The 26,051-nt window shown below is 45.7% G+C and overlaps 1 protein-coding gene across 2 annotated transcripts in view; it reads right to left on the bottom strand.

Annotated features, from left to right (window-relative positions):
- Window positions 1–507: 507 nt before the first annotated feature.
- The window catches only part of SMG5 (SMG5 nonsense mediated mRNA decay factor), a 32,451-nt gene continuing 6,907 nt past the window's right edge, over window positions 508–26,051 (bottom strand). For both annotated transcript variants that reach the window (XM_088151124.1, XM_088151125.1), the window contains 16 exons: window positions 25,419–25,497; window positions 23,545–23,670; window positions 20,461–20,529; window positions 19,390–19,598; window positions 18,138–18,275; window positions 14,056–14,772; window positions 12,836–13,005; window positions 11,825–11,900; window positions 10,493–10,668; window positions 9,928–10,086; window positions 8,566–8,625; window positions 6,551–6,710; window positions 6,153–6,243; window positions 4,492–4,566; window positions 3,749–3,887; window positions 508–2,911 (listed from right to left, as the gene is read on the bottom strand). In XM_088151124.1, the coding sequence (XP_088007250.1) occupies window positions 2,828–2,911; window positions 3,749–3,887; window positions 4,492–4,566; window positions 6,153–6,243; window positions 6,551–6,710; window positions 8,566–8,625; window positions 9,928–10,086; window positions 10,493–10,668; window positions 11,825–11,900; window positions 12,836–13,005; window positions 14,056–14,772; window positions 18,138–18,275; window positions 19,390–19,598; window positions 20,461–20,529; window positions 23,545–23,670; window positions 25,419–25,497 (2,528 nt within the window). In that variant the 3' untranslated portion in view covers window positions 508–2,827. The remainder of the gene's footprint in view (window positions 2,912–3,748; window positions 3,888–4,491; window positions 4,567–6,152; window positions 6,244–6,550; window positions 6,711–8,565; window positions 8,626–9,927; window positions 10,087–10,492; window positions 10,669–11,824; window positions 11,901–12,835; window positions 13,006–14,055; window positions 14,773–18,137; window positions 18,276–19,389; window positions 19,599–20,460; window positions 20,530–23,544; window positions 23,671–25,418; window positions 25,498–26,051) is intronic.

Raw genomic sequence — 26,051 nt, 5'->3', positions numbered from 1 at the left:
TCCTGCAGAACAAACCTCTGGCTGGAGATTCTCGTTTTTAAAACAAGAAGCCCACCTGGTCTTGCCATGAGGCTGATGGAGCTGGTTAAGGATCCATCGGGAAGGGCTAAGAGGCTCATGTTCAACAAGGACTAAGACTTTCCAAGGAAGCTCAAGGAAAATGAGGCAGAAATGCCTCCCTTTACATTTCAGACAAAAGGTAAGGTGGGTTTGTGTTAATTTTGCATTTCCTAAACCCATGAACATCATGAAATTGGTTGCTTGACGAGTCTGTGGATCAGTGAAAAATAGCTAGCTTTTCGACAGTCTTCCATGCCCACAAACACTGGTTTATTCTGCCCCACCTGGGACAAAGCTTCTCCACAAACCTCGAAGCAGCCTAAGCAGACCCCCTCAATTGAACCCAGAAGGTGCCCTGTCTACCTGTGCAGGTGAACGTGAAGCAGTAAAGCTCCTGCAGGACACCCTTGCCCTTGCTGCTCTTCCCCCTCAAGGTACAAAGAGGACTCTGATTTCACAAATGTTTATTATGGCAATGCAATTTCCCTTGCTCCAAAAACGATAAAAATAAAAAATTGCTCTGACATTGTCAACAGATACGCCAGCCATGGCTCAGACCGATGCACCCCACCACCACCACCCAAGAGAAGCACTTTAAGAGAAGCACCTGACAAAACCGCCAGCCTTGGGTCACCAGGGTGAAGACCCTCAACGCACTATTTTAAAAATGTCCCTTCTGAATGAGCTTTGTCCCCCCACACACCCCAAAACATAGTCCCAAGTTAAATCAATGTCAAGATTGTGCTGATCACCCCATGAATGTCGACTATTGCTGTTTGCTCCCCTGCAGATGTTTTACAAGCCAACGTACTCAGGCTTCTATCCCACAGGACAGCCCAGCCCGAGTCTCCCTGCAGGTTGAGGGGCTTCTCTCTTTTATCCCTTTTTTGGTGGGGGGAGGGAGGGTTTACTCCATTGCCAGAACTGAAAAGCAGAAACGCCATTAACAGGAGATGACTGATCTGCACAACCCTTGCTGACAGCAACGCTAGGCGGGGTGCCTTGTTTCTGCGATAGGAGGTAGGGAGGCCCTATGAGAGCTGAAGAGCCAACCTGCTGCTGCTCTGACTGATACTCCAAAAGGGAAGGAGCTGGGAAGAGCTTCCTTCAGGGAGGGCCTTGGACTGTAGCTGGGGAAAAGCCAGGAAAGAGAGGCAGAGCAGCAGCCCAAGGCCCAGTTACCAGTCTCGAAGCTCCGATGCAGTTTGATGGCGAGACCAAGGCAAGGGCTCTCCGTGGAATCGTCTCTGCTGTCGAACAAAGCAGTGCGGGAAAAGGCGAACGAACAGGCGGCAGACATCCACAGGGCCGGGAGGCCCCCTGCTTCCTTTCCACATCTAGGCAAAGGAGGGCCAGGCCATGGGGCTTTCCCTCAGGGCAGACTGGGAAAAGTGGGTTTCCACGCCCGCAACACACCTTCCTTCTCCCCAGCTGTCAGAATAAGCTAAGAGCAAAAACACAAAGATGACGCCTCTGGTGGTGTTTGGGGCATAAAAGAAGATGCTTTATCCAACTCCCTAAGAAGAGTTGGGGATTGTTTGCCAATACCTTGCCTCGTTCCGATCCTTTGGTTATCTAGTGGGGCAAATCCATCCCAGAATCTTAAGTGTTAGAATTTCCTTTATCCTTCCATGCCTCTTACCTTCTAAAGGAAAACAGGGACCGTATACTGGGGGAGAAAGCTCAACAGTCAATCCCTGGTTAAAGCATACTGTGGGAGTTTTCTTCTCTACCTTTTTATCTTGAAAGCAACTTTTCCTTTCTCCAAAAGTTACACAAAGGGACTGAGCTTCCTGTCCCTCTTGGCAACTATGGGAAGCTGCTGCAGAGGCCGGCCTTTCTCTGTGCAAGGAAAGCGAAACAAAAGCAGGATTCACGACCTGCGTCCAGGAAGCGGGGAGGCAGACAGTGTGCCAAAGCTTGGTGGCTGCAGAGAAGGAAGGAATGGTAGTGACAGCTTAGAGGGAAAGGGAGAGGAGAGAACGGTTTGCTTTAAAAAAAAAGGACAAAGGTAAGGTGGAGAAAGAGAGGTGAGAGGAGGGGAGGAAATAAATAGCTTCCATCCTAAAACTTTCTCAGTTCCCTTGCCACCTGGCCATCTTTCCAAGATTTTAAAGTTTGACCAGCGCCCCACCCTCCCTCTGCCTCACCCACAAAGGGGCACACAAAACCAGGGAAGCTCACCAAGGAACAGAGTAGGAAAGAAAACGGAACATTAAATTAAAAACGATGAAGAGAACGTGCCCACTTCCCCACCACCAGTTTCCAAAAGAGCCTCCTCTGCAAATCCTGACCCACATAGGATCTAGTAGGCCCTTCTGGAGGTTTCCTCCTGCAGTGAGGAGATGGTGGCAACATCAAGTGAATTTCCATTTTGTTTCATTGTAAGTGCAGGAGCAAAGCTGCCTGCACATTTCTGACAACAAGAAACCAAGCAAGCATTTAGAACGGAGCCCCCTCCCACCCGTTGTCTCTCCTCGGCTCGGCCGAGAGGCACCTCTCTTCTCAGAGGGGCTGTGATGTCCCCACGCATGCCACCTCCTCTGTGGGAGGGGAGGTGACGGCGGGGCAGTTGCGCAGGTGTGCGCGCGCACACGCCTGTGTTTGGGCGCACACCCGATTGCTCGTTTTTGTGGGTTGCTGCTGCTAAGGCAGCGGCAGTTGCGTCGTGTCCAAATATCGCCTGCAGTTGACATCTTTCATTCCAATGTTGTGCGTCAAGAGACGGGGAGACAGAGCTTCAACCAACCCGGAGGTTCCTCGACCCTCAGCCCATCTCCTTCCACTGCTTGTAGAATTCCAGAACGTTTTGGATTTCAATGCTGGCGCTGGCCGCTGCTTGGATTGCAGACTGAGGAGAGAAGAGAAAGGATTCAAGCGAGTGATCAGAGGAGGTCCCAGCCTGCAGCTCTACCACCCTCAAGGTTTAGTGACTGACTGTCACGGTTGGAGGGGATTCTGGAGAGCTTCTAGTCCAACCCCTGCTCCAGGCAGGAATCCACTACTGTTGCAGTCCTGCACAAATTTCTTCCTAGTTCATCTTTCGTCTCCCCACAAGGCATTCTTGGGGAGCTACAAGCAGTAGCAATGGTGGCACCATCTTTCCCTCTATACTTCCCAGCATGAAGCAATGGCTCACTGATTTGAGCCCAGCCTTCCTGTTACCAGTTATTTTCAATGTCATTTGTGCTCCAACTTACACCTCACACAAACTTCACACAAACACAGTTTGAACACCCCTAGTCAGCATTTGTAGACTCCCTAAACATTTCACAATAAATAAGAACATGTTTTAAAAAATAATTAAAAACACAGCTGAAATTTAATGATTGCAGCATACTTGCATAAGAACTTGGAGTGAGGCAATGTGATGATCTCATGGGATTTGTGTAGGTTTCTTTTTTTAAATTTGGAGGGTGGGGGAATATCCCTGGCCATCATAGCAAACTGCATGATGGTTCCCATGACCTGTGCTACAATAGTCACCATATACTCCCTCCCTCTTTCCTATCTTTTCACGCATCCTAATGGACCAACTCTTCTTCCTCCCTTTTAAATAAAGCAAGCAAACATTCTGTGGTAGCCACTCCGGTTGATTCATCGTTCCTGGAGGCTTTCTCCTTTTCAGCAAGTCACATTTAAAAGCAAAGAAAGGAGGCCAGGCTGGTTGTTTCAAGGTCACACCCACCTGCATGGGAGCAGAAAGTTTGCTGGGATCATCCAGCTGGAAGCCGGTGATGACGGTCACCATGCCAGCTGTGTCATCTTCGCTGCCCCCCTGGGAAGCTGTTAACTGCTTACAGCTGTCCAAGATCTTATAGAGGTTCCTGTGAAGAGGAAGGACATCAAGGACAAGAGGTCTGAATGAGAGAGTGGGCAGGAAAAAAAGAGCCAGGAACAATTCTCTGCAGTTGAGAGCTCACTGCTTCCCAATCTGGCACAGTCTAGCTGGGGATGAGGGTAGCTCAGCTCAATGATGCTTGACTGGGGAAGGCTGATGTTCTGAATACTGGATTCTACGATCCTACAGGAGCAAGGCAAACCATCATACCTTTTCTCACCAGGACAGCCAGTTCAGTTACTGAATTCTTGTGAAGCTAGGTCTTCCTAGCTGGGGGTTTCTCAGAGTGGAAGTCTGTTACTCCCAGATGATGCCAGATTGCAAAAGGCTGCCTTATAGTTTGAAATCAAGGTGCCCCCCCCTGTTCCATCCACCCAGCTGCAGAAAATGACCCACATCTGAGATGTGGATCCTGACTTTCGGCTTCATCTTTTCTTTAAAGCAACTTTCTGGCTGCAATGAGCTTGGCTCCAAAGTAACGAATGGCAACTGGAGTCTGAGTTACTATGACCAGGGAGGTGTGGAGTCCAGGTACTCTCCCTCCCCGAAGAAATATTATGTGAGCTAAGGAATCGAGATTGCGTGCTTACCAAGCATCTAAATCTTGTCTTTTCAGCTTATGCCTCTCAAAACTTTTTCCAACTTCTTTCTGACAGCGAATGTACCTGGAGAGAAGATCACAGGAGAGAATAACAGTAGTAGTAGTGATGACACTACTCTGATAGCTGAAAATGCAAATGATCCATAAGCTCTAGTAACAAAAGTCAAGGAGCGCAGTGAAAAAATGGGACTAAGGTTAAATATAAGGAAGGCCAAACCAGTGATAAGAGGTACAGCAGTTGGCCTTAGAATTGACAATGAAAATATGGCGGAGAGCTTCTCCCTTTTAGGATCAGCTATCAACAGTAAAGGAACCAGCAGTCAAGAAATGAGCCGCAGAGCAGCCATGAAGGCCTTGGGAAAGAGATTCAGATGCTGGGATGTCTCTGCACCTACAAAGGTCAGAACTGTGCAAGCCAAGATATTCCCCATGACACTCTATGGAAACTGAAGTTGGACTCTGAACAAGCAGGAAAGAAAGAATATTGATGCCTTTGAAATCTGGCGTTGGAGAAAGCTCCGAGAATATCAAGAGAACAAACAAATGGGTCACCGAACAAATCAACCTCCAGTTTTCGCTCAAGGCACAAGTGGCCAGGCTCAAAGTGATCATACTTCAGAGATATTACGCAAAGATCTAGATCTCTAGAGAAGGCTAATGCTGGGAAAGGTGGAAGGAGAGAGAAGAAGGGGACGATCAGCAGCAAAGCGGATAGTCTCAGTTACGGTGGTGATGGGAGCACTGTTAGAAGTTACAGTGAAGGATCAGGTTAGGGACAAATCTCTTGGAGAAAATCTGTCTAAGAGTCAACGCTTGATGGCACATAACCAAAATCAGTAGTATTGCTGCTGCTGCTGCTACTAACAACAACATCTACATTGTGCCTTTTGAGAGCTGCAGGTCTTATATGAGGATATGTCAAAAAATACTCAGCATCTCAAAAAAAAATCAGTGCTTCTGGGGTGCAGTAGTAATGCAGAAGTAATGTACGACGTTTCTGCATTATTTATTCCAAGAACTCTGTTTGACTCCTCTTTCAGCAGATTTTAAGGATATATTTTTTAAAACTCCACTTAACTTCTGATTAAATCAATTGTTGGTTAGAAATTATTTTACACTACACTGTTTTTATGATATACCAATTAATTCATTCCATTGCTGTTCTGTGGCCTAAAAGGGATAATAAGCTAAATTTGCTTCAGGTATGTTGATTTTATGTTAGTATCACAATAACAAGGTGTAGAATTAGTTCACAGGACAACTGTAAAAGAGGCTATAAATTGTATTCCTAAGTCCTGGACAAAACAAGTCCATTTCATTCCAATTAATAGTTTTGAGTATTCTACCATAGGAAGCCACCTGAAGAAATATCCAGTTTTTGGAATGTGGCTTACTTTAATTTTTTTTTTAAAAAAAACATTCCCATGGCTACTTTCTCCTGGGGTTTGGAGAGTAAGTAGCCCTCAGCAAAAACTACCATCCAATCAATGAAAAATAAGGAAGCAAATAGCTTGTTTTACATTCTGGCTTTCAAGTTTTGTTCCACTGGAATGCAGCTTACCCAAGATATTTGTCTGATTTCTCATCCAGATTGTTTTTTTTCTCATGAAGATGTGGAGGAAAAAGCAGGATAGAGACAGGACAACCTACCTGTTTCCCTTTTTAAATTCTGCTTCTAAGTATCGGATGCTATCACGAGCTCCTGCATTCTCCTTCTTCAGGAAGTCTAAGCCATCAATGACTAAAAGTAGGAAACAAGAGCAAAGACATTCTTTTTGCTACTTCCTCTTTAACAATGGTGGGTAACCTGTAACTCTTAGGACTATGCTCTAAGCACACTGCCCTCCCCCCTCCTGCAGCCTCCGGAGTCCCAAGTGGGGCCAGAAATGGTCCTAAAGCCACGCCTCCACTGTCCAGCTCCCTCAGAAACCTTTCTCTCCCGTCCAGACAGCAATACTTTGGTACAGATAACTTCCCTTGGCCAAATCTACTAAAAGGGATTTATTCTGCTTCAGACTCCCACTCTACCAACGGCAAGTTCTGCTTACCTGTCCGCGGGATGATGACAATGAACCTTCCACTGGCGGCCAGCTGCCTGATGGGGCTGAGATGCTGGCAGAGGGCCTGGGTGTCCGGGACCAGATAGGGAGACATCACACACTGAGCTTTGGGCTGCTGGAGACTGCCTTCCAACTGTGACACCTCCAGCTGAGGGGGGTGGTAGAAACAGGAGTCTTTAAAAAAGAAGCTCTAAGTAGAAAGGTCACACCTAAGTTGGCTCCTTGCAACTCAGCAGATGAAGAGATAGCAACAAAGGTGGACACTTATTTCATGCAAGCACACAACGCCCTCTCAAGTCCCATCTTCTCAGCTGGGATGATACAATACCTCATCCAGAGTTAAAACAATATTACAGGTAGGTTGCAATTCATGTGAATTCGAATAGTGACACATTTGATTTAGTGTGAATTATAAATTGATACTAGGTCACATTTAATGCGAGCCAAAATTCAGTTGATGTGAAGCTAGTGCGCACATAGTTGAGGCTAGTGCGTGCACAGCTGCCATTGGGGCTTTAAATGCTAATCATAATCTGTGCAAAATGGAGAAAAGGGAGGTTCCGTTCAAGGAAAGCCCGAAAGAGAAGAGGGTCATTTTGAAGAACTACAGCAGAATACAAGAGATAGCAGGTATGATTTGGATATGGGTTTATTCTCCAGCTTGTCCATTGTTCACTTGATTTATTTATTTTCAACATTTATGAGATCTATCTAGAGCTCATGGCAGGTTATAATCCATTCAAAAGCAGTAAAAAACACTTTCAAATATTTTGAAAGACAATAAAGATGCTTTTCTCAATGCAAGCTCACCTTCAGGAATGATATTTAGAATTTTTATTTTGTTTTCTATCTGTGACTTTGTTAAAAAATAAATTTAAATTGTAAGTATATTCTTTTAATCTTTTACTGTAATATTTAATTAATAAACATATAAGCATTTATGTTTAAAAATTTTCATTGCCTATTTTCGTTGAACTGGACCCAGTTACCCTATTTTCCATAGAAATATCACTTTGAATAGTGCTATTTGAATAATGTAACTATTTTGTGGGATTCGTTATCAGTATTAATGAAGTCCTAGCTGTATAGCTGGGTTCATGTAACACGCTATGCCCAAACCAGCAAATCACATGATGGATTAAACATGCTGCCTTGGTTTGCATAAGGTGCTATTACAGTAAGGACTGTGTTCTCCCAACACTTGAGCCACAAATGACCCAGTCCCACTTTATCCTAGCATGTGGTGTGAGCCGAGTCTTCATGCTCCGCTTCTACAAGTGGCATATATGGGAACTTGTGAAGGATACCACCCAGGGAGGACAATACTGAGCTAGCTGGTGCCATATCTGCATCAACCTTCCAGAACCTCAAGGACAGAGGTGCCCCCCAAACACGTGGTGGTCTTTTGCAGCACACATAACCAAGTCTCATGACGCCTTAAAAATGAACCAATTTATTATCACATAAGCTCCTCTCTCCTCCTCCAGCAACAGTTGGGTAAGACTCTCTTCTCAGGATTAAACTTCCTGCATCCAGTGAACAGACTGTGATCCACAGAAGCTTCTGTGATAATAAAAGATGAAAGTCTTTGGCCGCCAAGTCCTCTTTTGCGCTCCGCTGGGAACTCCATAAAATACCACCATGTTCTGATTCTCCTGGGCATGGGCTCAGAAAGTAGCTGAAGCTATGAAGCCCACTCATTTACTACTGATAAACTTGTCCTCAGTTGCCATTCTTTGCCTCTCTGTTTTGCTAGATGCTTTTTAATTTTTTTCTGGTGTTTATTACGTTGATACTTTAATTGCATTTGCCACCCAAAGTTGCTTCACCAGATGGGCAGCCTTATAAGTCAAATCAAATAAATAAATAGTAAAAGAGACTTGGGCGAGGCAGACTCCTTCCCAGCCCAGGAGGGTGGATCTGAGAGTAAAATCCTGGTCCAGACAGACGCGTAGCAGTCCCACCCGTTCCTCCTTCCTCCCCCCCTCAGCCCACTCCTGTACCTGCAGCCGAAGCTGGGCCATATCTCGCATCAGCCTGTTCCGGCGGGCTTCCTCAGCAGCCTAGGAGGAGGAAGACGGGGCACACCAAATTAACTTGCTTTTTTGATGGTGACAACTCCACTTCCCAATTATTAGAACCCAAATGCAATCTAGAGGTCATCTCTAGGAGATACACCTTTAGAATACTGCTCTCAAAGAAAAGTCAATTGTGAAGATTTTTCTCCTAGAAGAGGCTTGGGGGTGGGGGGATATGGAGGGAAATTATGTTGACTGAGGTGAGTTGACTGACATACAAACAGATCATCCATCCTGGCTTGAAACATGCCCTCACTTTTTTCTAAATCAAAAGCCAGAATTCATGTAATGCTTAATTCTCTAACAGATACCAGATAATGTACAGTAGTTGTTTAGCCATCCTGACCACACAAAATATGCGCCCACAAAATTTTTTAAAGATCAAGAAAGACGTCATCTTGGGCTGGATCCTGCTACAGTTCCAAGTTTACCTAGTCTCATGCGTACAGTAAGAAATAAACTCAAGAGAGAACCAAGGTAGGATCAGATAGTTGTAGAGGGCATGTTGATAAAGCACCTATTCCTGTCAATCAAAATGAACTGATTTTCTTCTCTGCACCCATGCAGACTCTGTGCTTTTATTTTTTGGGGGGGGGCTTTCTTCCCCTTTTTAACTCTTCCCATTTCTGCCCACAATTCCTCTTCCCATGCTCGCCCCCCAACAGGTGTGTTCCTCTTCTTTCCTTGCTCCTCACATGTCTGAAGTGTAATGCCTTCAATACCTCATCAAACTACCCTCCTCTTCTTCCACCAAGCCTTTGGTTCAACTCCTCAGTCTTGACTGTCTGCTGAAACAACACACCAATTAAGGGCAGCTTCCTGTATGCATTTCCAGTAACTGGACTCACGAAGTTTAGACTGCAAGCACCCCCAGGCAGGAATCCCTCTCATTTATGTGTGTGTGTGTGTGTGTGTGTGTGCGTGCCCGCGCGTGTATAAACACACACATATCTATATGTATACTTCTATCCAGACTTACAGAAACATTACCAAAAACAATATCCTCCCATAAAGATAAGAATGGACAAAGAGTGAAAAAGAGGATGAAAGATACACCCTTTAACTAACAGCCCCACACAATCCTGTCACCCCTCGCAATTTCACCAAATGCCTCATTGTTTACAAGCTTCTTACAAATCCCAAGGAATGCCTCCATTTAAAAAGCAACCAATTCTCTAGATGGGGAGTTGTGTGAGGAACCAAATTTTGTGACTAGTTACATGGCAGATCAACTGGCCCTTCCCTGCCCGCATCTGCTTCGCCCCACTGTTTCCCCCAAAGGCTCACCATGCGGAACTGGGCCTGGGCCTGCTGGAGCAGCCCGTCCTGCTCCGATTGCGCAATGCTTATGAAGATCCCAACTTCGGAGTTGTACTGCAGGATGCTGCCTTGCAAATGGGTGATGAAGTGGCCGAAGCTTCGAATGCAACAGACACGGACCACAGACTGTGAGGGGAGAAGAAATTGCCTTCTTTAGGCAGGAGAGCAGCAGGGGAGTAAGCCAAGGAGAAGGCTGCAGAAGCAGCTGGACTTGGAGGGAGATGAGCAAGAGAGCAAGTAACAGGCTCGGCCCAGCCTGAGCTCACACTGCACACTGCAGTCAGCAGGCAGAGGGGCTGTCAAGAAAGAGGGGCTTCTGGTAAACAAGACCTGCCTTGCAAGGTTGGTCAGATTTGAGAAACATCCCCGCTTTGAACAGTGTGGAAGAGCCCTCCGTACAATTCCAGTTATTTTAGGTACAGACGTTGGCCAGCCACATTTGAAGTGGCGGTGGGCTTTATCCTCCCCCATTCTGGTCTTCACCTCAACCCAAATCCAACTGTTGGAATTAAAAAGAAGGAACCCCCATCACCTCCTCCACTTCTGTAAGGACAGGCCTGTCCTGCTCAAAGTTGAACTTCTTGTGTGCGCTCTTCAATGGGGGAAGGTTACGGAGGGCCACGTCTTCTGGGAGAAGCAAGCAAGCACTCAAGTCGGGAAGTTCGCAGCCTGGCAACATGGTCTTCACCTCGTTGCAGAGAAACATCCCTACATCACAGGGAGGAAGGAACATGGTTACCGACAGGGCTTAGAGAGAGGAAAAATCTTTTAAAAGTTCATTTCTCCTGGGCACTTGTTGTCTCTCAGCTGCCATCCTTTTCAGCAAGAGGCAGAGTCTCAGAGTTGAGAGACGGACGCTGCCAATGTGGGATGTTCCCTTTAGCCCAGATAGCCAGAAAAATCTATCTCATGGCAGATTCCAGGTCAATCTGCAGACGCGGTCTGTACCAAACAGGTAATGTTAGAATCACTGAAAGGTCAGCAGCTCCTTTCTCTGGACGTCTCTTCTGTGTCAATTCTAGGTTTCATTCACATGAGGTTTTGTACCAAGGTCAGATGACAGCACAGTTTAAACCATCTTGTTTTGACTCATTATCACCATTCCTAGAGTTCATTACATTTATGTGCCAAGAGCTCCTTCCTCCAGAAGCAACATGGAGTTCTCTCTCCTCACTTGTCCCCGTAATAACATCTTTGTGAAATGGGCTGCAGCTGACAGCAGACGTGATCCTAGGTCTCCCCAACGTAGCCCAACATCTGATCTCTCATATACACATGGAAACAGGGAGATTAGGAGCTTTGCCCTTTTCAAACAGGTAGGGTCGGAAGAGAGAGCAGCTTTTCCAACTGAATGGTGAGAAGCTCTTCCTCACGAACAAAAGTAAAAAGCAACTCTCCCCCAGGTCGGGCTGAACTCCTGGTGACTACATAGATATGTCCACTGGCAACAATATGGCAATGGTTTGCCACTGACCTCTTCCGAGATGTTGTCTTCATTTCCCAGTCTACCCTCTAGCTCTAGAATTTTCTTGTGGTCTCCCATCCCATTACTAACTAGGCTTAAGCCCTTTCAGATAAGATTTGTCAGCTAGGTGTGTCCTCAAAAACAAAGGAACAACCTCTGCTACTAGAGATGTTTTTGAATGTTACCTGCCAAGCACGCTTGAGAGAGGCTGCAAGAAATGAAAAAATGAAACAAAACTTCCTGCTTGTGCCAAAGAGCAAATTTGGAGAATGGGAGCATAAAGGTGAGGGGAAGCACGAAACCGTTAAGCAAATAGTGAGGGTTGAACTGCACAGGCAACGTATATTTAGAGAGGGGGGAAATAATTAAAGAAGAAAGGAGAGTTTCTTAGAAGGGTACCTGAATCTTGCAGGTCTCCAGCCGAAGGAAGCAGGTTCAGGAGGACTGAAAGTCGATTCCATAAACTCTGGGAACTCTAAGAGGAGAGAAGGTCGGAAACAAGCCCAAAGGGAAGTTTGAAAACGGAGGATACTGAGCCTTGGGTCTCGCTAGTGCATGGAAAAGCCTTTGCTTCAACCACAGCATTTGCTTCCTAAGCCAAAGCATCGCATTATTGGGAGGATAAAGTGGAAGATCCACAGGGACCCAAACAATGTGGCTTTCAACCCAGAATTGTCCCTTAAAGAGACAACACACAGAGGAATGGGGGATTTAAATCAGCTGTGGGCTAAGAAAGGATTGGGGTAACCCCCCCCATCTGAGAGAATGTTCCCTGGGAAACCTCCTGGGGAAGAAGGGCCCAGCCCCACCTTGCTTTTTTGCAACACTCTCCCAACTGTGGGACTTTTGAGACATGGGCCTGACAACCCTCACGGAACGTCGGGGCCTCGCTAATCAAAGCACAATGGAAAGAAAACTAGGAGAGCTTCAAACCAGCAAGGAAGACTCCAGCTAAGTATGCTGCCTGTCCGCAGAACGGACTGTAGTGGAGGCATCACAGTCACTGATCCCTGGGTCTGCAAAACACAGGACTCCTTCTGTGTTCTTCACTTGCTGCTCTATTCTCTACGGTCCCTGTCCCCAAATTCTGGAAAGCTTAGAAAGCCGGAACTCATTCAAGGGGCAAAATAATCCTTTACATTTAAGAGGCCTTGTGCAAAATGCATCAAATTCTCTGTCAGGATGCCTCTGATGCATGCCAGCACATCCAATCTCTGCAATGCTAAACCAGCCTTGCAAAGCTCCTCTTTTGCATGTTTTAACTTCCATTTTTGCCTATATGACTTGGCCACCAAGCAAAGTTCATTCCTGATTTCGGGGGCATTTCCTGGGAATCAACCCAGCACTAGAAACCAAGAGAAAAGAGGTGAGAAGATACTCACTCTTCGGCAGCAGAGAACCCCCCCTCACCTGTGCACACATGACGATGAGGTCGGTGTTTGTTCTCAGCCAGTCCAGGAAGACCTTGACCGTCGGCAGCAGCCCTTCGCTGCTTATAATCTCCAGCTTCTCTTGGAGAGAACGCTCGTTCCGGCAGGATCTGCTGCTGGAGATGCTTTCTTCCGACTCAGAAACATCGTCTTTGACCAGGGAAATGGGTGGTTAAACTCAAGAGACTGGAGAACTGAACAAGGGGCAAGAACTGTGGGACTGGGAGAGAGGGGGACAGGTCCCTAAACGTCACACCCTTTCTGGGTGCCTGGCCAGCTAGCTGTGCCTTCTTACTTGGGTAGGCAGCCTTGTACTCTCCGTACAGTCCAGACTTCAACTCCCTTCAGTGGTGGTCCCTGCAGCCAATGGCAAGGGATTATGGGATTACAGTCCAAGTATCTGGAGGGCACAGCCGCCTATGCCTGACAAGAGCCATTAAAGCAAAACAGGGCCAAAGCCCCTGAACCTTTTTCTGTGGCAGCAGTTTCCCATAACTCTGAGACTAGAAGTGCATGGAAACCATAACACAAGCTTCAAATCAGCTTTAGGCCATTTTTTAAATTAATCTCTTCTCGCCAGCCCTCAACTTGAGTTTTAAAAGGACTGAATATAAGGCTCAAGCTGAACACTTCACTCCTGCATTCTGAGCTGCTTCAATTAGAGGCAGTTCTCTTGCAAACGCGGAGAGAGCCACTGTCCCCTCCTGTCCTTTTCAACTCGAGGATGTTTATTCTGATTCATAACTGCCTGGGCCTCCCACATTTCTCAGGAGCAAAGGATGGCATGGCACATTCCCCCTTCCTCCAAAGCATTACAGCCTGAACCACAAGGGTTGTAGGAGGTAAAAACATTCATGTTTTGACCAAGCACTCTTTTTGGTTTATGCACACAGTATATAATTTGTTCTCTCCCTCCGTACCTTTGAACTGAAGTGCCCCCAATAAATTAGTCCAAGGCCAAAGCAAAGTTCGACATAAAAAAGGTTACACTCCCTGCCGTATAGATACATCCATACATCTGTGTGCAAGTGTCTCAGGAGGTCCTCGTGCTCAGGATCAACAACCAGGTTTATAAAGGGCCCGTGCAGAGAAGACGCTGTTGGGAATCCGCAGCCCAACAGGCAGATCTGGCCCACCAGATGCCTGCCCTTTCCTGGTCTTTGATCCGTATTCCCAAACCAGCCCCTCCGCCCAGCTCACCTGGCTCGGACACAGCAGACCGCTCCACGTCCCCATTGACGCAAGGCTTGCCGTCTCCTGCTGCCTCCTTTGGGGCGGGTGGCCCACAGCCTGGTTTGAGGAGAACGTTGCTGAATGTGGGGGCCAGCCGGAAGCAGCGCTTGGTCTGGAAGAGCTGCGTGGACATGGCCTGGAGGTTGCTGGCTATGCTGGCCTCGCTGCTGCCCAAGGCGCCCGGCCCGTTGGCCACGGGCTCCAAAGGCTCAGTCTTAGCGGCGCCATGGCCCTTCGAGTCCAGCGGCCGACCCCCTTCACCTGCCACGAAGCCTGAAGCTCCCCTGGCTCCGTTCTTGGCCCCCCTGGGCCGACCGCCCGCCTCGGCCTCCGCCTCCTCATCCATGTCCTCCAGGTCCGAGCGGGACTCCTGGCTGTTCATGTCCGAATCGGTCTCCACGTCAAACGCGGCCTCCGCCTCCTCATCGCTCTTCTCAGAGCCCGTCTCGGAGCCGCCGCTTCCTTTGGCAGAATCCGGGCTGGAGTCGGAGTCGAAGCCCTCGCTCAGGTCGCTCTCATCCAACTTCTGGGCCCGGCGGCGACGGCGCAGGCAAGACAGGCGCGAGTACTTCCTGCCCTTTTGGCTCTCGTTCTGCCGCGGCTCCCCTGGGTCTTGGTGGCTGGCTGGGTCGGTCTCTGCTTCTCTCTCAGCAGAGTTGGCCGATTCCCGGGCCTCTGGATCCTCTGCAAAACAGAGCCCGTTGTGGCTGCAGCTCAAAACCCAAGAGACACAAGGACCCCCCAGGACGGAGCCATCAAGTCAAACTTTCTCGGTTAGTTGCTGCAGTTGGCGCTGAGATTTTAAACCAAGGCTAGAGCCTCGATTGCTCAGCAGGCCGCCCCTTCCTCCCTAATTATGGGAATTATAGCCACAACCTCTAAAGGGCACAAGGTCACCCACCCCTGCTCTACACAACAGCAGAGGAACGTCTGGAGCTTTCAGTAAGAAAAGAGTAACATTGAGTGCTTGTGCACAGAAAATGTCTTCTCTCGAGACCCGCTCCGAGACCTGCTTTTTCCATCTTCTTACTAGGCAGCTGCTCTCAAGGGGTTTCAAGGGGGAGATGCTGCCCAGTCTTATTTGGAGGTCCCCTTTTCCTTGCAAAGAAAGAGCTCCACTCCTCAGTTCCACCCCAGCGAAATGGGGTTGAAAATGCTTGTGCACTTAGCTTGGGTACACTTCTATCATGGTTTGCAGCCGTGAAGAACCCAGGTTACGCATCAAGGTAGGCCATAACTCTTTGGACAAACACAAAACCTCTCTCTTATAATTATTTCTGGCCCTTTCTCCAAAAGGCTTGGATTAGTGGGATCCTCTATTCAATTTTCAAATAGCTTTACTCTGACAATTACATTCCCCCAACCATGAGGATCAGTGAGGGAACGGGGGAATCTGCAAAGGGGAGATGACCTCTGAATTCTCACGAACAACCTATCACCATTGTCTGGGTTGGCTGGAACTGCAGATTAACATAACACTAATTCATCTTCTGTTTTTAAATCTCAAAACTGAAAATTAATCTCCCCTTTTCTTTATATAAAAACGCAATTGTTTTCTTTTACACATAGTCCTTGGTTAACAACCACTCATTTGGCAGCTGTTCGAAGTTACGACCGGTCCTCGAAGTTCCAGCTGTTCCAGCACCCCTGCGGTCATGTGATTGTGATCTGGGTACTTGGCAACTGGCTCACTTACGATGATTGCAGCATCTTGTGGTCATGTGATCACAGTTTGTGACCTTCCCTGCCAGCTTCCCCAGAAAGTCAATGGGGAAGCCGGCACAGAAGGTTGCAAGTCACTGGGGTAAGTCTCCCCCACCTGCGAACCTTCCCCCAGCCCCTTTGTGCTTGCGCTGCAACTCCCCCACCACCCGCACATCCTCGCACACTGCCCCCAAGCCTCGCTGCGCTCACGCCATGCCTCCCTGGCTGCTCGCACACCCGCCCCAGCCATTCACATACCCTCCCCCACCCGGCAGCAGCCACTCCAAGCCGTGCTGTGCTTGTGCCATACCTCCCCCACCACCCTCCCTGAGGTCACACCACACCCGCCCCAGCCACTCACACACCCTCCCCCACCCAGTAGCAGCCAATTATCTGCCTGCCGGCCTGCTTGTGAGCCATCTGGGACTTGCAACTTCCTGCCGGCTTCCCCACTGATTTGGTTGTTGGAAGCCAGCAGGAAGTTGCAAGGAGCTGCTTGTTTAACAACCCATGATCCTCACTTAACAACGGCAACAGAGGACTGCAAGGATTGCCGCCATTAAGTGATGTGGTCACGTGACATTGCACTTTACAACCGCATCTCTTAGCAATGGAAATTCCGGTCCCAATTGCCATCATAACTAGAGGACTACCTGTACTTCTTTCCCTTCACAAGTGACCTGGATACTTTCAGGTTAATTTTTGGATTTTAATTTTAATGTTTTTAATTTTTAATTTTAATTTTTCAAAAAAGGGGCATTCGGCCATTGCATGTTCAGGCTTTTTTTGTCCCTGCAGATTTTTACCCTTAAGACTGAAGTGAGACTCATTCTATAAAATTAAATGCAAGCTTGGAAAGGTCAAGCCAAAAATGTCTTCTGCCTTGCTTAACAACCTGCCCGAAACTTTGTTAACCTTTCACTGCAAGATCTTGTTGTGCTCGATAAATTTATCTGCCCATCTGTGGCTTTGGAAATATTTCTTGTGGACCATAACAGCTTCTCCTTTTTTGCAAGCAGCACACAAAAACAAAGAAAGAAACCCAATAATTGGAAGGTATCTTGTGCAAGGCTACGTTGAACAATCAGATGGTGAGGAGAGCTTTCTGCAAAACTACAGACATACAGAATGCAGCTCTGATACTAATTTTTTGCTTTTGAAAGTAATAGACTCTTTGGACTGTACAAATATGCATTAAAAAGTGGGTAGTTGCTGAAACTCTGGAGCTAAGATAAAAGGTGCTCTGATAGAATGAGAGTTGCATGGAACTTTGCCAAGGGCAATAGAAATATAACTGACATAATAGATAAATAAAGAATCAAACTGATTAAATGAACATAAATTATATAATTTCAGCTTTCTTAATCCAAAATTATTCTTTTCAGATCAAGGACTCACATTCCCGGAAGCTACCACAGAAGAATACATTCTACTAATCAAATTGCCTAGTTTTTTTTAACATGCCTTAAGAGTTACTAGATCCTTGGAAAGCCTGAATCCTTGATCTGAAAAAGTCAGTTTGCTGCCAAGACGGCCAGGAAATTGCACGCCCTCTTAGGAGACTTAATTAATAAGGCAACCTTACTTTAAGTAATCTTATACGGTGTAACTATAATCTCCACTGTAGCCACGGCAGCTTAAACAAGCTTAATGCCATGAAGGGAGGCATTCAGCATTGATATCCACCTGGGGACATGCCAACTTCTTGAACAGCACCACTGAGGAGACCAAGGACAAAGCCAAAACTGTCACAGCTGCCCCGTGGCATAACCTGAGGCTATCAAATCGGAGCTTTCTTTCCTGACGAAACCTTCCTGAGATCATCTAATCACGTCATGAAGTTTAGCCACCTCTTGTGGGTCAGAATCAGAGCTTGGCCCCCAATCTCTGCGCTCTTGCTCTTCTGTTTTGTTTCCCATCAGGTGCAGGGGAGGGGACAAGCATCTGAATCAGTTCTTGCTGGGGCAAAGGTTTACACCCTTGAAACACAACCCAATGTCGTACAGTGATTTTGGTGCTGGACTGGGGCCAAAGAGACAGAGACTCAAGTCCTTGCTCAGCCAGCCCCTACTGTGTATCTTTGGACCAGTCATTCCCAATCAGTACAGCCAATTGTTAATCCAGAAGTAAAATTAGGACCGGCTCCCATTTATGCTGCTTTAAGCACTCAGAACTGCAATCGATTAGTCAACTAAATAATATGTTGGTAACTTGTCTGTGGATTGCCCCTAAAGAGCTGGGCTGAGGGGGCCAAAGGGCTCCTGTGTGACCTGAGGTGCCTTGCTACCAGGATAAGGGGGGGATTTGCACAAGGAGCAGCTCTCAAGGGAACACCGCGTCCTTACCGGTGCCGTCGTTCTGGAAGGCTGGAACTGGGTTCTCTCCTTCTTCCAGTTCTGCCTGGAGGCGGATGTTGACGTGGTTGATCAGATGTGAAAAGAGGGCCAGGGTGAATGCAATGGCCGCACTGTACTGTTTGGAGCCTGCACAGAAAGAGGGAATGAGGATAAGAAGCCACAATTACACCTGGTTTAAGAAAAGACAAGCATGTTCAAAGAACGCACAGGACCCAAACAAAGAAACCATGTTCTGGTTTAACAAACAATTATTACCAAGCAACTGGTGTAAATGGGGCTGGCTGCCCACACTATGTTGAACCACAGTGGAAAGACACTTATGATCCTTAGGTTAAGGAATGGATTCAAGGTATGCATTTTTTTACCAATTTTTGAAATGCTTTTATATTTTAAAAATGAGAAGATGGAGCAATATGTTTCTATATGATTTAGACAGAAGTTTAAGGATTGAATTAATCTTATATTGATATTACATGGTCTTCTTTCTTTGCTTTATCCCCTTTTATGTTTATTTCAATCACTATGCTGTAATATTTTTACAAAACAATCGCTGGTGTATCTTGTTGTTATTGTTTCTTTGTTATATTTCCCAATAAAAATATTGACATTTTGTGCAAACCTAGCCAATGAGAACAGTTGCAAAGGCGTTCTGAAGGTAGTGACTCCACAACATGCACCCATCTCAAAAGACTACTGAAATTCCTTAGAACACAGTCAACATTAAATCTGACACCATATTCTGGGGATTTAAAAAAAATTAAGCACAATCTTTGAAGTTTCAGCCATGAAATCAAACATTCAAACAGACACGAGAGTCTTAGTAGTATATAGATGTGCTTGGTGAAGATGAGCACACCTGTGGAGGGACATTCATTGGACACAAAGGAAATGGCTTTCTCCTGTCACCCCATACTCCAGAAATATGGTGGGCCCTCATTCTGAGGAAAAGAGCGAGGAACTTCTATGCTGGGTGAATCTTTAAAATTATTTCTGGTATTAACGTGGTTTACAGTTGTTCTTACGCTTCCATTTACTATTTTTTATGTGCTGCATTGACCCCTTTCAGCTATAATGTGGAGAAGGAGCCAGAGGAGACCCAGCCACAAGCAGGTCTCCAAGAAAACGTTCAGCCAACACGCAAAGGGTGTCACCTGAGGGCGTGGAAGGAAGACCTTTACACTGATTGCTAATCTGGAACCTGGAGCCTCCCAGCTCAGAACATGTGAGCTCTGCCAGTTACCTGCCCTCTTGAGGCTGTGAACACTCATCAGGCAGATAACAACCATGCGGAAGATGAGCAAGTCTGGCAGGAAGGAGCAGCCATTCTCCCACTCCTCTTCCTCCTCACTGGTGGCACTCGCGTGGGGTGAAGAGGGCAGATAGAAAAGGCAGAGGTTGAAATCTTCCAGGACGGACTGGCAGAGAGACGTCAGCTCCGAGTCGGCACAACTGAGGAGAGATAAGAGGAACATGGAGCTGCAGAGGATCAAAACGCTGCTGTCCAGGGAGGGCCAGCTGTTGCAACCATGAGGCTGTCTGGCACCCACAACTCAGCTCAGGAGACAGTGGATGTGTGGCCCCCTGAACAGGGTCTTCCCAGCAAATCCCCAGTAAGCCAGTGAGGGGGAATCTGTCAGGGCAGGCAGTCTTGAGATGGGGCTGCACCTGAACCTAGAGACCCAGTCCTCCCTGCCTTCAGCTGCACGACCAGAGATCCAAGAGAGAAAAAGGAGGGCCACTAAGAGAAGCAAAAAACCAAAAAACCAGAGGGCAGTATGCTAAAAAGTAGCTAAGAAAACAATGAAAGACTTAACATTTGCTCTGCCCAATATTAAAACAATTAAAAGTCAAAATCTCATACATCTTAAAAGACTATCAAAGTCACCATGGTGCAAGTTATACTGACTAGAGTTCACCTCATTGGAGAAACTCTGTGGTAAAAAATGTGCTTAAGACTTTCAACAGCCTAACGCACTGGGATTTTTGTTGAAACCAATTAATAAGCTGCTACCCCACGGGGAGGAGGTAATTATTTTATTTTGCAGCTTTTAAATATTATTTCCAGCAAGGCAGGTATCTTCTTCCTAGGCCACACACATAGACAGCACATTTCCTTGCTGACCAGCAAACCTACGACCAATGCTTTTGCCTCGAACATTAAATACACTACACACACACACTTTATCAAGTTAAACAGCTCCGCCAGCAACTTCTCCCGTCAAGAAAGAGCATCCTTGAAACTTTTTTTTATGGCATCTGGAGGTTGTTTCAGTGGGAAGTTTTACTGGCCATCGCTACATAGGAGACTTACCTACTCTTTGGCTGAAAGAGGCTCTGTAAATACATGAAGCTCACCAGTAACCTTTTAATGTCTTTGCACCTGCCAAATTTGGGAGTGGGGAAGGAAGAAAAAGAGAGCAGTTAGTAGGTTTTGATACAAGTCAGACAAACTTTGTGAATTGTCACTCACCTAATTGCTCGTGGCAAGAAAGAATGTCTGGAGGGAAACCTTGGCGAAACTCTTTTCACCTTAAAATCTTATCTCTTTGAATGAACATGATCTTTGGATAACCGATGTTTAAACCAGGGGTCCTCAAAGTACAGCCCGCGGGCCAGATACGGCCCACCAAGGTCATTTATCCGGCCCGCCCGCCTGATTGGCTGCCGCTGCTGTCTGTCAGAAGCAGACGTGTCGGGGCTGTGTCAGGAGCTGCAGGCGATGCACAAGGAGGGAGATCGCAGAGCCGGACTATTCTACATGACAGGCATGCCGGGTCCAGCAGATCTGGTGTGCATAGGAATTCGTTCATGTTTTTTTCAAACTACAGTCCAGCCCCCCAACATTCTGAGGGACCGTGAACTGGCCCCGTTTAAAAAGTTTGAGGACCCCTGGTTTAAACCTTCTCCTAAACCCTTAAATCACAGAGTCTTTTGCCTCAAAAAGAGCCACTGCTGAGAACTGGAACAGCAAATAACATCCTTAAACTTGATGGAGATATTAATACTGCACTTTTTAAAGCAATGAGAGAAAGCAAAGAGGACAAAGGTGAAGTGTTGGGGGAAAAAAAATTCCTCCAGTGTTTTTCTCATGATTATTTCCCATTCAGAGTGTGCTGAGACATACAGGCAGTCTTTGGTTAACAGCAGCAATAGGGACCAGAATTGCTGTTGCTAAGCGACATAGTTGTAAAGCGTGATGTCATGTGACTGCACCGCTTAGCAATGGCAATTCTGGCAGTTCCAGTTGCTGTTGTTAAGCGAGGACCTCACGTGACCATGACTTGTGACTTCCTCCCGGCTTGCCCATTGACTTTGCTTATGGTAAGCCAGCAGGGAAGGTCACCAATTGTGATCATGTGACTACAGGAACGCTGCGACAGCTGGAGCTCTGAGGACTGATCATAAGTACCACTCGTTTAGTGCTGCTGTAAGTCTGAATGGTCGCTGACCAAGTGGTTGTTAAATGAGGACCCCTGTATTTGGTTGCAAGGGCCATCATCAATTTGACCACAACATATTCAGTGTGAGAATTCTCACTATTCCTGTTCTTTGCTGCTCTCTTTTAATAGTCATTCCCAGAACAACCCCCAAAATATTTGAAAGTATTTACTCCTGTGAGATTCAAATTGCAAAAGGGGACACTTCCTCTCCCACAAGTTCAGCAAAATAGGAGAAACTGCAGGCCAAATTATGTATGTGCAAAATTATCGAAATGCACCATAAAGGATACAGACTGCAGGATTCAGATTTTCTCCACAAAGAACAGAGATGCCCACGAGGACAAAATCAGAAATCAGGAGCATTTTGGTATGTGGTGCACAAGTCCCCAAATTTGGAAGGAGATGCAATGCAAGTCCCAACTGTAGGAGCCCTGCATGGAACTAGAGGGCAGAGGGAGGTCTTGTGAAGAAAAGAACACCTGCTTCCAAAATATCTTCTCATGTCATGAGAACTGCCTGTCTCTCAAAGTATCTCCTGGCCGATCTCATCTGGCAGGGTTGGCGTGCTCTGGGTTCCTTCAATTAAACAAGGCCATCTAACCAGGAACACAGAAGCGCATCTTCTCTGGAGTAGCACTTGCCCTCTGGAATGAGGTTCTCAAGACCTGAACGGTCCCCCTCTACTGGTGTTTCGAAGGGCCCTAAAGACCTGGCTCTTCACTCAGGCCTTTGGCAAGCGGGACTGAAGTTCCCTTTTCTTCTTTTTCTTTGCTCCCATCTGGGTTAGTTATTGTTGCTATCTTTGTTCTTTTTTTCCCCCAATGTTTTCTTAATTTTTTTTTAACATTTTGTAAATTGCCCAGAGTCGCTGGGAGTTGGATGGCATATATATTTAATAAATAAATGAATAAACAAACAAACTTGTCAGGGAAGCTACACCTTAGAAGCACTGGCCTTGGAGTTATAAAAATGGAGTTTAAATCCTATCAAAGGCTTACACGCAGCTAATTAATCCTGAATAAGAGACTTCTCTCTCTCCCAGCATGAATTTTCCTATTGGTAAAATGGGTATAAGCAGGGGAACACTATCTAGCCAGGCACATTTCCCTAGATCAGAATAGGCTAGTTTAAGGGCTGCATTTGGCTTCAACGCACCCACTTAGCATTATGTACACAAACCCTTGGAGTATTCCACCCTTTCACAAAAAATATTATTTCTAGGTAATTTCTGGGAGGGAATCATAACAGAGACAAAAAATTCTGCATTTTTTCCCCACCCTGTTTACATCAGACCTTTGCATGCCCAAGGCCTCCTTTATGCTGAACAAACTGGTTTTCTTCAAGTGGAAACTTTTGCTACCCAAGGCAAGTCTAGTCTAAGATTACTGCCCAAGGGCATCCCTCTTATAAACTATGGTCAAGCAGGGTCAGGACACAGGGTACAAAACAGAAACAATTTAAGTCAGTTAGAAGGAGCCCTTCACTCCCCTTCCCAAGATAACTGAGCAAGGCAATCTTCTGCGAATTGGCAGCCGAACTGGCAACCAAGGGGGTAAGCTGGGTTAATTTTAGCTGAAAACAGTGGGCTTTGAACTTGTTTTTCAAGTGTTTTTCAAACTTGGCAACTTTAAGATGTGTGGACTTCAACTCCCAGAATGCCCCAGCCAGCAAGGGAGTCCACACATCTTAAAGTTGCCAAGTTTGAAAAACACAGCAATGAAGGAACGGAATGTCTGGCACAGCATCCTGCAGTGATGTCTTCAGCCATGAAAGAGTCAGAAAATGGCTGATTTAAAGCGCTTCTTGGTTTAGGCTGGATAAACTGGCTTCAATGGCCAACTACGGCAACAGCTGTCCATCAGATCAGTGGCTGGTCACTTCAGCTTGCTTCTACCTTTGAAAGCCCAGACTGGAGGCTGAGTAATTCTGGAGGACCACTGGGGCTGCCCTCTTACCTCTTTTTGCTTGACGACAGTTTCCGCGTCTCGCACTTCTTCAGCTGGTGGTACATTTTGGCCGCCTTGTCGTAGAGGCGCTTGAGATTTCCATAAGCGCCTTCAAAGGACACTTCAGACTGAATGCTAAACAGGGGAGCAAAACCCATGGGGAAGAAGAATGATTTTCTCAATAAGACTCTCCGAGTAAATGGTCTACGTGCATGGCAAGATGTTAAAAATATAAAGGTCAGAATAAATGGCTGCTGCAATCAATTTATTCAAGCAATTTATTCCTTTCTCTTTCTTCATGCAAGGTATTATAAACTAACCTCTCAGAAATTTTACTTCTGTGACTTCTGCTTCTCTCCCTTCAACAAAAAGTGCCTGTGTTTTTGGGATCAGCTATGTATTGCTATTCAAAAGATTCTTAAAGTGAGCATTCAAAAAAAAAACAGAACTGTTTTTATTGGGTTTGATGGAGAAGGGACTGGAGAAACAACATGGAACTTTGCTTTTGTATATGATCACAGCTGCAAGACTGTTACATGCACAAAGATGGAAGGATCCACAAATACCTACAGTGGAAGAATGGATCATTAAATTAATGGATTTGGCTCAAATGGCGAAGTTAACAGCGTTAATTAGAGATAATACTATTTCTAAATTTGTCTCCTTATGGCAACCCTTCTTAAATTACGTGCTTGTGTGGGAAAAAAATGAGGCTTTGATTGTGGGTTTTAATGATTAGGTGGTTTGTGTTGATAGAAATAATGTGAATTTGGATTAATTAGTGGTAAGAGATTAATTTTTTAAAATTTGTATCTATATCTGTATTGGAGATAGTCAGAAGTCACTTTCTGTTTCAATTTTCTATCTATCCTCACTATTTTAGTTTTTGCCTTTTTTTCTTTTAGCTCTATCTTCTCTCTTTGCTGTACTCTGTTTTGTATTTTAATTGTACTTTGTAATATAATATAATATAATAAAGTTCTTATTAAAAACAAAAAAACAAAAAGTGCCTGGGTACTCTCTAAACATCTGAGCTAGTTCACACTCAGTGTGCTCCTTAAGGGGAAACTGGGATCAACCAGGCTATATGCTGCAGAGAAACCATGTTCCCAGGCAATGGAAGTCACTGCAGAACACTGGGCTAGGTCATGGGTGCAAAGACTTTTCTAAAAGAAGGTTGAAATTTCACAGGATCTCTTATTTGTTTAGTTAAGGAGGCTACTAGAAAATGACTCAGTTCTTGCGAGCGCTTGGTCTCCAAGCCTCCAAGCCAAAGTGGGGAGCCCCTGAGGCAACATGCAGAGTCCTCTCATCTTTTCAGTCAGAAATGGGGCAAGAGGATATAACTAAAAGCTCATATCAATATTTACAGGTTCTTATGCTACCAGGTTGGTTAGATGCTTTCTCTTTAATATAATTTTTAATTGTACCAAGAAAACAGACCTTCAGGACTTAATACTTGCACCTCATTTAACAGACACATCTCAAAATGCTTAAAAGATCATTTCTACAATTCTAGAAACAACTCTTATCAGGAGCATTAGCTGTCCCGCGCGTATTAGGAATGCTTTAATACTTGAATTGACCGGGCCATTACTATTACAGTTTTTCTGATCTGGAATTTAAAAACAAAACAAACACAAAGCAGTCTGCAAATATGGAGGTTAATAAGACTCTCCACTGTAATTCCTCTTGTCTATGTTCCAAGATTTAACTTCTGCAGCAAGCCACAGCCTAATAATAATTTGGAAAAGAGAAAGCAACACAGTAGCCTTTCATGTCCAGCAGGCATATTCAACTAGACCTAGAGGTTTTGGTGCCCTAAGCAAAAGCAGCTGCCTTTTATAAATTCCTTCTTTCTTTTCTGTAGAAGACATACTTACCAGCGCAAGTAGCAATACGTAGCTTCCACATTGTAGTACTTACTCCCAGCCAGGGTTCCAAGCTGATTAAAAGGCATTCCTATCCCCAGAAGACAGAAATCAAAGCAAGCGCATGCTATTATTAAACAACCGAAAGAAACCAACATCTAGTGCACTTCCAAGTTATCCTTCACAAACACAGGGATTCTTCACTCTGCACAATTTTTGCATTTGAAGCAGAAATTTCTGGGCCAGGCTGTGTATGTGACCCTGATGCCTAAGTCTGTTCTAAAGGTCTAGTGTAGCACCAAAGCCAGTAACCCATTAAGAAGCCTAAGAAATTAGATAAAATTGGTGTTAATTATTTACATGAGCTTCGAAATAACAAATGTGAACATTCTGTTCTTAGTGAAAGGTTGCCTTAAAAATATCAAGTTAGTTTCTTTTGATCATACAATGAAGTTACTATCAGAGAAGCCTTTTGTGTTTTCCAGACACAAAGAAGGTTTAATAAGTACTGACTGCAATTGCCCTGTTGTTGGAGATCCCATTAAGGAGTTGTATATATTCTTCTTGGCTATATTCCCAATAGGACTGCTGATATGGGCTGTCAACATATGAATCATCATTTTTTTGAGAAGGTGAAGAAGTAAA

The sequence above is a fragment of the Python bivittatus genome, unplaced genomic scaffold (assembly GCF_059951505.1).
Source record: "Python bivittatus isolate LINGU-HERP-01145 unplaced genomic scaffold, Pbiv_v1 ctg000660_np1212, whole genome shotgun sequence".
Classification (NCBI taxonomy): Eukaryota; Metazoa; Chordata; class Lepidosauria; order Squamata; family Pythonidae; genus Python; species Python bivittatus.
The sequence above is the reverse complement of the archived record's forward strand: the minus strand, read 5'-3'. Positions and strand labels throughout refer to the sequence as shown.